General features: G+C 35.9%; 1 protein-coding gene across 50 annotated transcripts in view; it reads left to right on the top strand.

The window, feature by feature from the left end:
• The window catches only part of RIMS2 (regulating synaptic membrane exocytosis 2), a 456,916-nt gene that overhangs the window by 383,433 nt on the left and 59,976 nt on the right, over positions 1 to 13,507 (top strand). For 37 of the 50 annotated variants that reach the window (XM_058419196.1, XM_040054821.2, XM_040054793.2 and 34 more), the window contains one exon: positions 973 to 1,145. The exons of the other annotated variants lie outside the window; for them this stretch is intronic. In XM_058419196.1, coding sequence (XP_058275179.1) covers positions 973 to 1,145 — 173 coding nt within the window. The remainder of the gene's footprint in view (positions 1 to 972; positions 1,146 to 13,507) is intronic. 50 annotated transcript variants of the gene reach the window in all.

The following is a 13,507-nucleotide window of genomic DNA, read 5'->3' as shown; positions in this document are numbered from 1 at the left end:
ACTGTCTTATTTCCAAACAATCACCTGGTGATCATTGACAATTCATCTTGAAGCACTGTTTTCATGAAAAGATTACCAGTAGCAGCCCATCAGGTTTCTGTATACACACAAATGCCTGTATATGAAGAGAAGGAAAAATATCTTTCTGCTGTTTATTATTTGCATGTAATGCCATGCAGAGTGGCACAGATTTAACATTAATTTAGCCCTAATGTGTAACAAAAACAACTAGGCACTGTATTTTGTCCAGATCTCACCCGAATACTGCTGCATGATCCTGTCTATGTTGTATGGGCTTACTGCTGATCACCAGTCACCTGCCAGCTCCATGTTTGATATTACTGTTAACAAGCTCAAATACCTTTGTAATCTTTTAGTTTCTGAGGCACTGGTACATTTTCCCTACAAATTACCCCTAGTCCAGTCCCATCCTTTCAGACTTCCCAGCCCAGTATGTTTGCATAGCTGCAACATCGCTTTGCCTTTTGATTTGATAATCTTATCTATTGGTCTACCTGGGGGGAAAAAAATAACATTTGTCAGTTAGAAGTTCTTGTAAACAGGCTAGGCCCCAAAAGAGACATACACTTTATAGATAGCAAGCAGCACATTCTGTCTCCTGTTTAATCTTTCATGAGCTCAGTAATCATAGGCAAGTCACTAATCCCTCTGCTTTTCTCTCTGCACTGGTGAAACAGTTGTGGTAAGAATATTATTTGAGGGTTTAGATATCTTTTCCAAGCTTTGTGAAACTTTTGGACATGTGTACAAGTTGAAACTGAGGAGCTAACTTGACTGGGATAGCAAAGTAGAGTAAAATTAATAGAAACCAAGACATAACTTTTATTAATTTTAAAAGTTCAGGCAGTGTGGTGACAAAGGCAGTTTAGATAGCAGGAGGGACCAGATCCATAGCTGATCTGTGGTAGCATGTCACAACAACACCACATCTTTGTCCCTTTCCTCCTGCAGTATCGGTCAGGGCGGGATCCTCATCGAGGCTCAGACAATGTTTCCAATAAGTCTTCGGACAGCGATGTCAGCGATGTCTCGGCCGTGTCCCGGACCAGCAGCGCTTCCCGCTTCAGCAGCACGAGCTACATGTCTGTCCAGTCAGAGCGTCCAAGGGGAAACAAGAAAATAAGGTGAGCATGCTGAGCTATAGTGTCAGCTATAGCTGTGTAATTTTAGCAATGGAATACTATTCAATATTTGTATTTGACATTAGCATTTTGCCTAGAATGACATTTGCAGGGATTTTGCAAAATATGGGCTTAAATGTCTTTTTTATCTAAGGCTTTTTGAAGTCTTCATGGAATTTGTTTTTAGCCAAGTTTTGTTGTCTTGGATTAACTAACATATGCTGAAATAACAAACATTTGCTGTCAGCAAGCATTAGACACACTTTCTGAAAACCATTTTGTAAAATATACTTAATATGGCTGAAAAGACAGTTTAACTTGAAAATTTGTGCCAGCAGAGACAACTTATTTTTCTTTCAAATAGAATGCTGAACTTTTATAGATGTATTATTTAATACTTATACAGACCAATTCAATTTATTTAGTAGTTACACTAGTCCAATTTAACTGTAGGTGTACAATCACTGATCTGCTCTTCAACAAGATGTACACTGTGTATCTGTGACCAAAACATGGCATTTTCTCTGCCTGCACCATGTGTGCACTCAGAGGAGCTTTGGCTTTCTTTTGGTGCGCAAATGAAAGATAATTTTTCTAGAAGATGTAACCCACCTCCATCACCTATAGTAATTCTCAGAAAATTGTCCTCTTAAAAGAAAGCATTTGCAATAGCTAAGCATCAGCTCCTATTGCACCACATTGTTTCTGTCATACGTTTCTTTCTAAATGTGCGGTATTGCCATGCAAGTTTTATTTGAACAGGGACTTAGTAAAAAGATGTTCCAAGGCACTCTAGTGTAGGCTGGACTCCTAGCTAGCATGACTTATGTTATGTCTGCTTCTATCCTTTAGTTTTTATTTCATTTCTTTTGCATTTCCTTTCTTCATGCATGCTCTTCTCCATGACCTTTAATTTATTCTTTTCTTTTTTCTTTTTGCATGCCTTTTTCAATTTTTGTTGACTTCAGAAGGACAAGGGATATAGAGGGGACAAAAGAGGGTGGGCTGGAAGGGGATGAACAAGATGAAGTATTTCCTGAGGAGGAAGAAAAAGAGGAGGAGGAGGAAAAAGCAAAAGAACAAGAAATTAATGAAAAAGGGGAAGGGCAAGAGATAACAGAGAACTGTGATAAGGAGGAGATCAAAGAATCAGGGCATGATGAAAAAGCTCAAGAAGACCAAGCTGAGGAAGGGAAAGAGGATGACAGGTAAAATATATTTCTGTTTATATAAATCCATTGTTTCTCCTGTGCCAGTACCCTATTTGTCTTCCCTTTTTATTCCCTTTGCTTGCTTATTACCTATGCTCTCTACAGCTCTTTGTTTGTTTTTGCTTTCAGTCATCATGCTTTCATATTTAATCAAGTTTCATTCTCAGCTTCAATGAAGTTGTTCTGCATACCAAATGAGGCAGCGCACCAACTTGACTCATTAATATGCATACAATTGCAGCATATTATTTTTTAAATTAGTTTAGACTAAAGTTTGCCTGTAATAAACAGTAGAAATTGTAAGATCTTTATTATATTTCCTACTTGAATTTTATATCATGGAAATATGTTTTGTTGAGTGAAAACAGGAATATCAAAATTATCTTTACTTTCATTTATGGCCAAACTAAAGAAGAAAATTTGGATTTTTTTTTTTTCCAGTCCTCTTTGTGGTGCACACTGATTGGCAATCAATGTGGATAAAGCAGTCTTCCCTTTTCTTTTTTTGCTCCATGTGAATAACAGTCAAGAATTGCTGTACTATGGAAGGGTTATGCACTTCAGCTGCTGTGTTGTATCCAGAAACATGGAGCACAACTGGCTCTGGTTCTATCGGATAATAATCTAGAATTATACATTTTGCCTCAAATCCTTAAAACAGTGTCAATATCTGACAATTTGTATTGCAAAATCCATGTATGTTACATGTATGTTGAGGGAAATACAACATTCCTTCTTTTTTCATTAGAAAAATGAGTAAATGAGTTTCACATTTGATTAATATTCTTGAACCATTCTCAGTCACACAAGAATGGCAGAAAATCTCAGAAAATATGTTTGCTTTTAGCCTGACAATTCTGCACTACCTCTAAATAACTTATGCTTGTAAAATTGTGCTCATATACATTAGGGTAAGCACAGCGTAATCTATGGAAATTCATTTTCTTTCCTTGCTACAGACTTATACATGTCCATGCTTGTATCTGCTCACATACATAGTGTACTCAAAACAAAGGGGATACAGAGAGAGAATCAAAATACCTAATGTATAATCTTGGGTGATATAAACTAACATAGCCATACTACTGCCCTTATATATTGTGCCATCATTCCTTCACTCATGTTCACGAATTTTAGATTTTAGGAAAAACAGCTGTTTAGAACCAGCTGTCTTTAAGAGTGCCTTGGCATATGTGTTCCAGGGACTGCTGTATGGTAGTGTGTGAAAAGATTATTTAAAGATCTTTTTCTCTTCCATTTCCCACTAATTTCCCAGTCTAATGGATCTGAAAGTCCTGCCTTTCAAAAGCGTGACTCTGTTCTTGGTTTCTAGATTTCACTCAAACTGATCTTTGGCCAATATGCTGTTCCCCATAGAAAGTAAAGTCCTTTTTGAGAAACAGCTCCTTGTTTCCTGTGCCAGCTTGTGCTTCTGGTTGCTATTTGCTCTCTGCCTTCAGGAAGAAGTGACACAAGTCAGGAGTCTCTACTCTATAAAGGAACAAGATGTTATTAAGTGACCATTGTGTACTGACTTTTGTTTGTGTTAGATTTTGGCTCCCTTCATGGCAATCAGTCTCTAATATTATTCACTCACTTTGCACATACTGACCACTTTTAGTATGCAAGTTGTGAGTAAACAGAAAAGTTTATATTCACCTTCCTTTCCCATGGTAGAGCCAGTGATCATTTTTTAGTATTGTCTGAACATTTTTCCAGGGTAAGAACTAAACAAAAAAGCCAGATTGATTCCTGGATAGGGGCAGCTATAGGTATGTATACACATGTATATACGCACATAGTTGTCTCATTAATATATTGAAATACTATGACTTGTGTATTCAATGGACAAGCCCAAAGGCAGGATCAATTGTCAGCATTTTTGGAAATTCAGTGCCTTCTGCTTGTTTTTCTGACAATTTCTAAAATAACACGCACTTGGCAATTCATAAGGTGAGGTAATGACTTCAGCTTCTAAAAGAGAATGTTTTCAGACACATCACAAATATTAAAAGTAATCAAACATATAAATTAAACATATCAATAGGTATTTGAGAGACTCAGCAGAACAAAGGTGGGCAATACTTCCTTGATGGAATAGTAGTGAATTATGATGTAGCTCTTGAGTTCTTGGGCATCAAGGAAAGCTGTATTGCAGATGGGAATTTTCAAGATATATTTTTACTTCAGAGGTGCATATGTAGTAGGACAGCAGTCACCATTCCTCTGGGCACTCTGGAATGCAGGGGCTGCTCTCGATCACTCATCAAAGATTAACTTGTTAAGGATACCACATACCTCTTGATGTTACTGTGTTTATATAATTTACAAGTAATGGTAATCATCCCACTAAGGTCTTCAATCTGCTGAGATCATGGGTGGGTTGAAATGACTGTAAACACAGATATCCAACACTTATTCATTCCATGCCTATTTCAAAGAGTACCTTGGTATAATAAAAGTCATTAGCTTTTGGAACACTGGAGTACATTAAATCAATTAATCTTTTTTTGGCAAAATTAGTTGCAGCATCAGATTTTGCCTTAATTAAATCTTGTAATACTAAACTTTGGCATCTGCTTGACCTATTGGGAAATCATAATTGTGATCTTTTTCTGCAGTACATGTTAGGAAACAAAGGGTGGCTCCAGCTCTGCTTTGAGTATTTATTATGTAAAGTTCACTGGCTTTTTTTTCTTACTACATCTCCTTGATAGTATCTGGGCCAAAAATAAAGGCAATTTAGATATAATCTTTGATCATTAATATTTTTTATTGAAGGTAATCTGTTTAAGACAGATAAATTTTATCCTTTCTTAATATTTTTCTAAATATCAATCCTAAGCATTAATTCTGATAATCACAATAGTTTTGTTATACCGTATGAATACACAGTAAATGTAGTCACAGAACAGGATTTCACTGTTGAAATACAGTAGAAAAATACAATTTCTGTTCTAAGCACACAGAGTTTAAATCATGAAATAACATATGAGTCCAGAGAGGGAAGCAAAGAAGAACTAAGAGATGTTCCACATGACAGAGATAGGTACAACACGGTGTTGGGGACATTTTGACAACAGAGAATGGATGCTAAGAGGAGATATGGGGAGAGAAAATAAGGTATCTTTGTGAATGTTTTTGGAGAGCTATTTTCAAGCATTCAAGACAATGAGGACAAAACATGAGGTGCTTGCTAAAAATATATCAAGTAGATATGGAGCAAGTGTGATGATCAGGAGCTGATCTTTCAGTCTTGAATGAGAGATGATAAGTATGATGAGGAATAAGTGCTAAGATACTAGGAAATAAGGATAAATATGGACAACTGTCTAAAAGAGAGTGTAACCCTTTATTGATGTGTGGAGGAAGATCAGACAACCAAATGAAAGGCTATGAAACTTGTCTTTTCACTAGTATCCTGGAAGGGATTATTGGGTAAATTGCCAGGGCTGGAGAAAAGCACTGCAGTACCTGTCATCTGAAATGGTGAGAGTGGACAAAGCAATTATCCGTGTGGGTGGACAGAAAGGGCAGAGATGGGAAATAAAAAGCCAGTGCAAGTCACAAAATTTTGTTATGTATTTGGAAGGAATCAGTGATATCCCATGTGAAGAAAGGAATTGAATTCCAAAAGACGGTAGAAGGAATAGAGCTGATTAAGTAGGAAGATGACACAACCAAGAAAGGAAAATTTGCAGTGGAAAAGTTCAGCAGGGATGTAATCTTTCAGAGCACTTAAAAATTCAAGAAACATTGTGCAATGTATGGCTTTAAGTAATGTATTTCTTCAGGTACAAAATCTTTCCTCTTTCTAAAAGTTCTTCATGCTTTTTGTGCCCCTTCCTTTGTTAGGCATAAAGATTCGTTTCAAATTCACTTTCTAGTCCTAGTTCATTCACAAAAAAAGACTTTGTAGAATTTAATTTGTATAATTAAAATGGTTTTAATTGGAAGGAAGAAATGTTTTAAGACTGATTCCTGATGAGTATGTGTTCTTTAGTTTTTCATTAAATTATAATTCTAGTATTTCAGGTTTTATAACCCGTCCACTATGACTGCAGCTATTAACAGTTAAATGCAGTACTTTTCTGGAAGAAAAAGCATGTCAATGCAGTCTTTGCAAGCTCCTTCTCAGGGCTGGAAGCCAGTAATGGTTTTGAAAGTCTTTATTCTGGTAAAAATATAAAAAGCTGTACAAAAGATAACAGACACTAAGAATCCATTTTCAATGTGTATGTGCTGTTTGGTTTTTCAAAAGTATTTCAATGATTCCTTCAACTGCACTACTAGATGAAAGAAGTTAATTCTATCTAACCTTTATAACCAAACAGGCCACACGTTTGGAAGAGAAAATGGTAGTCTGAGACTCCCTACTGCATGATCAGCCTTTTAGCAAAATCACAGTACAGGTAGTCTGTGCTTCCAACAGAGAATAGATGATAGATAGATAGATAGATAGATAGATAGATAGATAGATAGATAGATAGATAGATAAAGGTTCACCCAGTGTCATTTCTGCCTTGGAAGGAGAGAGAACTTGGGTCCAATTATGTCAATATTCATGTAGGTTCTCAGGGAAAGCAGGCCAGCATGCAGTTTCCTGCAGCTCTCAACAGAAGCTGTTGGTCTAACATCTTTTTCAACATGACAATGATGTGATGCACTGGGTCCTTGAACAAGAAGTAGCAACTTTATTTTGTGTCTCTCTAATGTAACTCTTCTGCACTCTGATGACTAGGTAAGCAGAGCTGCTTACATACTGCCAGTCTGTGTCTTTAAAATCAGAGAACCTAAAGAAAAGGTTTTTTCAGTAAGATTTTCCTAGTACTATTGATCTAGCTTAAGTCTTTTTAGGAGTTTATGAGAAACTCTTGCCCATTTGAAGCATACATTCAGAGCCACTACTTTTTAATGTAAGATTTTTTACCTTTAGTTTAATACAGAAAGGCAAATATTCAAAATCTATACATTCATAGAACTACTGGGTCTGTACCAACACACATGGACAATAATTTGGCCATTTGGTTTTTTACATTTTCATAGATGACATTTAGAAGAAAATTATCTGTAGCTTCTGAAAAATACTATGGAAAAATATGGATCAATGGTTCCAAAAAGAATTATATGAACAAATATATTTGTTATGAAATTTGTACTGAGAAAAGAATAAAAATAATTTAAGAAATCTAGTAAGGTCATCATTTTCTAAGTTGTCACTGCCTATAGAACCTTTGGAGACCTGTTTTTTTCCTGTTACTTTGGAGTAAATGCAAAAGATACATAAGTTCCTTTACAGTTAGTAAATTAATTTTAATACACTGGGATATAAGAAAATAATGAATTTGGAAGTACACATTATTAACAGTTGAACAGTAAAAATAAGTCATTTGAAACAGTCTGCAGCTTTGATATAAGGCATCCAGCAGGAAACTCAGACATTTTTACTTTGACTCCAATGCAATATCTCTGAGACTGCTTCTCTCTGCATGAAATGCAGCTTTTTACCTCTGTTGAGCCAGCTCTGACCTGTGATCCATAAGGCACTGATGCACTCATATTACTAAAGTTTATTTAAAAATTGTGCATAAGTAGTTTAAACAAAACAGAACCACAAGAAATGCAGGGAGAAATCCTGGTAGACATGCAAGGAAGCAGAGATGAAGGAAAAAATTAAAATGAGGATTTGAAGCAAAAATAAAAATGTTGAAATTTTTCTTTGCACTTTTAAGTGGATTATAAAAAGATTAATTTTCTGAAAATATTTAAAGCTATATTGAATCATAAGACTTTCAATAGACAGACTTTTTTATCTTTATTTCTACACGATTGAGCACAACAGATCTGGTGACAGTAATAGCAACAGCAAAACAAGAAGTGGTGTAGAAAATTATAGAAACAAGGGATTGAATATTGAAGCTTATAAGGCTTTTCTTTATTGGACATACATGGCTCCGTCTTAGCAATGTATGTTTTCACTCTTTTTGCCTGAATATTATTTTAATAGAAGAGTGATAAGATTCTGTAAAAATGTACTTCATTAAAAATAATTAATAGGCTTACCATTTAGCCTTCTAAGAAGCAAACATAAACTCCTTCTTGTTACTTCTTAGAAGTATTTCTAAAATGCAGTTGCTGGATTTGTGCTACTACTTTTGAAACAGATTGCCAGGCCCATCTAGAAAGTACTGTACTTTAACTAAGGATAAGGGTCCTAGTGCTCGTCTTACTATTGTGTGCTTAACAGCTATGGAGAGATAATTCTCCACTGGTTTGGCATTGCCCATATATCTGATTTTAATCAGATCTGAATTTTCAGTAATTTCGCTGTACCTGTGTGGTGTTCATATTTCTCCTAAAGTCCGTAAGGTGCTAGCTAAACAAGTTGGGAGATGTGTCATCAGGTAGCTCCTAGCAGGAAATCAAATTTCCCTACAAATACCACTGAGAGCCCAGCACTTCCCAGATGGTAGCCATAACATAACATGATTCCTATGGAGGCCCAAGGTAAAAAAAAAAGGAAAGTTGCTTCAAACTTGCGTAGTGTGCCATGTACACATTTTCTCAGCAGGAACATGTGATCACAGAGCAGCCTTCTCCAGCTCAAAAAAACTAAGATTGCAGGCTCATGTTCAGAAAGATGTGAGACATCTTTCCTCACATTTTCTTTTTTATGATGGTCTTAAGTTTTCTGTATGCTTTTATAATTTCCCCCAGAGACCAAAAGTGACTCAAAGTCATTTTGTCAAAGTGACAGAAGTCAGACAGGCAAGATCATGATGTCCCAGATAATGTCTCTTTGGTTGAAGTAATTACGGCTTCAGTTCTCTTGCTCATGTCCGTTTAGTTCTCAGTCCCAGAAGATCAATTCAGAGACATGCTATGAATTTTGGAGATATTAGCAGTGCCTATTCTGGCCCTGATTTTTCAGAGTCCTCAAGCAACCTGAATTTACAAGGATGAAGGAAATGTTAGAGTTGTTTTATTATTTAGACAGCCACTGCCACAAACATGCACATAAGCATTAAAATGAGTCTGAGCATATTCCCTTTGTGCAGTACTAATCAAAGAAATACAATCTTTCATGAGTGAAGTATAGATGCCGCTACAGGGAGATCCATATTGCTGACAGCAATTTATTTAAATAAAGCCTTTTCAAGACATCTGGCCCTTCCCTGTGTACTATGTGATTTTTCTCTTAATGTAATATCAGTAGTGCATCCTGTCCTGTTCCCCCATGTCTACCTTATAAAATTTTCTAACTGTCAATGAATTTTCTAAATAAGTAAATCTCCCTCACAATTTCAGTTTAGCAATATGATAAATCATGGTACTTCTTACCCTCAGGCAAAGCATGATGTCTCTTACCTCTCTATATTTTTGAGCATCTCAACCTTCAAGTCTGAAATTTTTCTCACTTTCCTGACTTGATTTTACATTATTTCTCTGGTGATTTGAGGTCTGGGACACATACTGGATTTAATGTCTGGTTTAGCAATTACTGCTTGCTTTTCATTCACAGAGCTCTATGCAGGCCTTCAAGCAACAACACTGAGCAGCCCTAAGCAAGTAGGTTGTGGCTTAGCAGTGTTAATACAGAAAACTGGGCCCTCTCCTCCATCCCTGTTGGAAGACTAATTCAACAGCAGGTTGGAACAGGCACACAACATTTAACTATCAGATTAAGTACATGCAAGGTGCATTTCTGCACAGGAACAATCTCAATTTAATCAGGTTGCTCAGGATCAGTTTTAATTTAGCAAGCTGGTTGTTACCCGGCTTTTGCAAACACAACTGCTTCTTTGCCAGGCTGGCTTAAACAAGATGCTTTCTAAACCTGAAGAATTTGGATGTTATTCAAAGCTCACTCCGTCTTGAACTGCAATGTACTTTATTGCCAAACCTTCAGAGCTCATATGGACTTCTTTTATTACCAATGCATATGACAGCTGACTAATGCAAGACTTCTAGACCTCAAATAATTTTCTTGCTAGACTTTTTTTGCATCCACATAGAGTAAACGACTGGTTTAGTTCACTGTATGAAAGAAAGGGATTTCATCAAAGATGCGTTACTGTTAGCAGGGTAATAAAGCTTTTCTGTAAATTTGTAGAGGAAAACTTGAAAATTTATCAACACAAAATGAATATTTATATCATCTTCATTATAATTGCAATTTAAATCAACAAAAATATCAGCTGTATTTTTATTTTTTAAATAGCCAATTATTTTATCAGAGAAAGTGAGAAGTTTTTTCAAAAATCTCTGGAGCTCTGTGTATAATTCAACTGCTAGTGTTCAGAAACACCTAGCTGTTACAGTTTTTTCTGCATAATTCGTTTACTGTGGCTATGTTTTGTAAATAATCTAATGCCCTGACCCCACATGACTTTGCCATTTGTTCCAATTTGAAAAAAAAATGTGCCAGAGATGTCATGGAAGAAGTTATACTTCTATTAATAATACTTTTTGTAATAATAAAGCAATATATAAATCTACCAGAGTATGGGGAGATACAGCTCAAGTCAACCTATGTACTGTAGTGGGTAGTATTCCTGATTTGTAATAAAATAAATTTCTTTTTTGCAAAAAGAAATTTCATATCACAATATGAAACTTATATTTTCTACTACTATATTTTACTACTATGTCTTACTACTTATATTTTGAGATGTGGCTACTAGTTTTCTTTGAATAGTAATATACATAACAAAATAGTTTATAAATACTGCTCTATTTTTCCCCCCAACTTTCCTGTTATAATTTCAATAAAATAAACCTAATAACTGAGTCAGTCCAGCTATTGGAGATTTATACCACCAGAAGTTAATAGAATAGTTTTTGACCAAGTGGGTCTCCAGAGTCACTACAATTTTGAACCTGCAGTGTCTCTCTTTGATGTGAATTGGCAAACGAGTATGTATATTGGCCGGAAGCGTTGTTCCCATGGAAATGTTATTTCCTACATCACAGCTGTCCCCATAATGCTGGTTTTGTTAAATTTCTTCAGTAAATTAATGAAATAAGAGCATCTCTGATTGAGTTAACAGGTCTATTAAGAAAGGCATTAAAATTCATCTCCTGCTTGTAAAAAGCAGTAAACAAAGTCTTCAGTGGGTCTTCTAGTCTCATAGGAGACACATATTAGAAAATATCTATTACAACAATTGAAAAATTATTAAAATCCTTTCCCTAGGACATCACAGCCCACAGCTGTACTACACACTTGGCAACATGGATTTTCACTATTATGGATGCCATTAGAATTTCATTAGGGATCATTACCAGAGAACTAAGCTGGAAAGCAATATTATTAGTTTTGCTTTGACTTTAAAATAAAGAAATAAATAAACCTGCAAGGTCTGCCAAATGACTCGTGTAAATCTGATTCTCTGATACATATGCTTTTGGCAGAGCAATGACATTACAACTTGTCATTTCCAATACTGCTGTAAAGACAACTGAGAAATACAAACAGCATCCTCAAAAATCCTACCAACAATATACAATGCAATAGATTGTATTGATATCTTCTCCTTCACATTTAAAAGTATTAACAGCATTGTAGATTGGAAAAATGCCTGTGCTTCATAACACTGGTTTTATTAAAGTGTATTCATTGATAAGTGAAAAAAATACCACGTTTTTAATAATAATTTTAGTCTATCAGTCATTGAAACAGATAACATCCATTACATCTTTACTTAGTCTTTGTAGAATAAGTGATATTCTTTGTAATTTGTTAGTGATTACAAAGACACTGGGTATAAGGATTCTGTACTTCTCCCTGTGCTGCTTTCTGCCACAGACTGGTGTGGTTCGGAGCCAGGGCCTGATTTAAAATACTGTTTTATAAATCTTTAGTAGTACATTACTTACTCCAGAACTTACCGGGTTAGTGAAGAGGGAAGAGGAAGCTGAGTGGCAGCTCTGGGGTTCCTGTCACTGGGACTTATTTTGAGCTTGGCAGATGGATCATGCTATCAGGGTGGTTTTTAGTTTGTGTTTTGGTGTGGTGGGTTTTTTGTTTTGTTTTGTTTTTGTGGTTGTTGTTGTTGTTGTTTTCTGGCCAAAATGAAGGATTCCTGATGAAATTTGGCATTTACTCTATGAATCAGCCAGTTTTTAGAAAATATTTCTGTTTCTGTAGACAATAATCTGACCTCAATGCCTTCCAACTCTGCAGCTAATTCAAAAATGGCAGCCAAAGACTGCAGGTTTTTACCTATGGCAAGGGGATGAGATTTTCCATTTAGTACATATGTTACAATGAGCATGTATTGTGTCTGCACCTGCTTCATGGAAAATATAACAGCCAAAAATTGTATCAAATAGTTCTGAAATTAGTATTTTCTTGTAAGATTATTAAATGCTTTCAAGTCCATCAGAAACTGAGAGAGGTAGGATGAAGCGTCTGACTTGCTTCTTGCTACCTAGCATACAAAAATATTCAGTAAGCCAAGTTTTTATCTGGAACCTGTTTAGGATCTGGAACATTTGCCCACAGTGCAGTCCATCTTACCCAGTGCAAGAATTACAAGCCATATACTGTCCCAGGTAAAGTGGCTTCAGATCAGTTTCACTGCCTTTAGGATGGGATTCTTTGGCTCTGTGAAATCTTCCCTCTCCTTAACCCAAACCTCACAAACAGTTTCTTTCCATCTTGGTCAGATATCAAGGGAACAGTTTGCCTAAAGCAGGAGATACCAAGACTAAATCAAAGATCCTCTTGTGAGACCTATTTCTCTGCTTCTTTTCTATTAGAGTTTCCTTAGGCACTTTATGGAATTCCCTTCTGGCTATGCAATAGTTCCAGAAAGGATTGTTTTCCAAGTAGCCAATTCTAATCGTTTTTTGGAAGTTTCTCTGGCAGTGTTTTCTAATCTGGCTATTCAGTACAAATATTGACAAACTGGAGAGAAAAACCGGGTCATTTCTGATTATCTCCTGTAGTAAAGAGTCTGGAAGACTTTGAAAGCACATTTTTTCCAGAGAGTAATTACACTCTTGGTTTTGAAAACAGGTGAGTCTCTGCAAAGAGGTAGCGGAGATTAATGCCTTTAAGAAATCCAAGGCCTTAACACTGCAGTTCCAGAAGTCTGTGTTTGAACAGCAGTTTTATAGTTGCTTAATGTTTTTCTTTAAAAGCATTCA

The sequence above is a fragment of the Hirundo rustica genome, chromosome 1 (genome assembly GCF_015227805.2).
Source record: "Hirundo rustica isolate bHirRus1 chromosome 1, bHirRus1.pri.v3, whole genome shotgun sequence".
Taxonomy (NCBI): Eukaryota; Metazoa; Chordata; class Aves; order Passeriformes; family Hirundinidae; genus Hirundo; species Hirundo rustica.
This window is presented reverse-complemented; position numbering and strand designations above follow the sequence as displayed.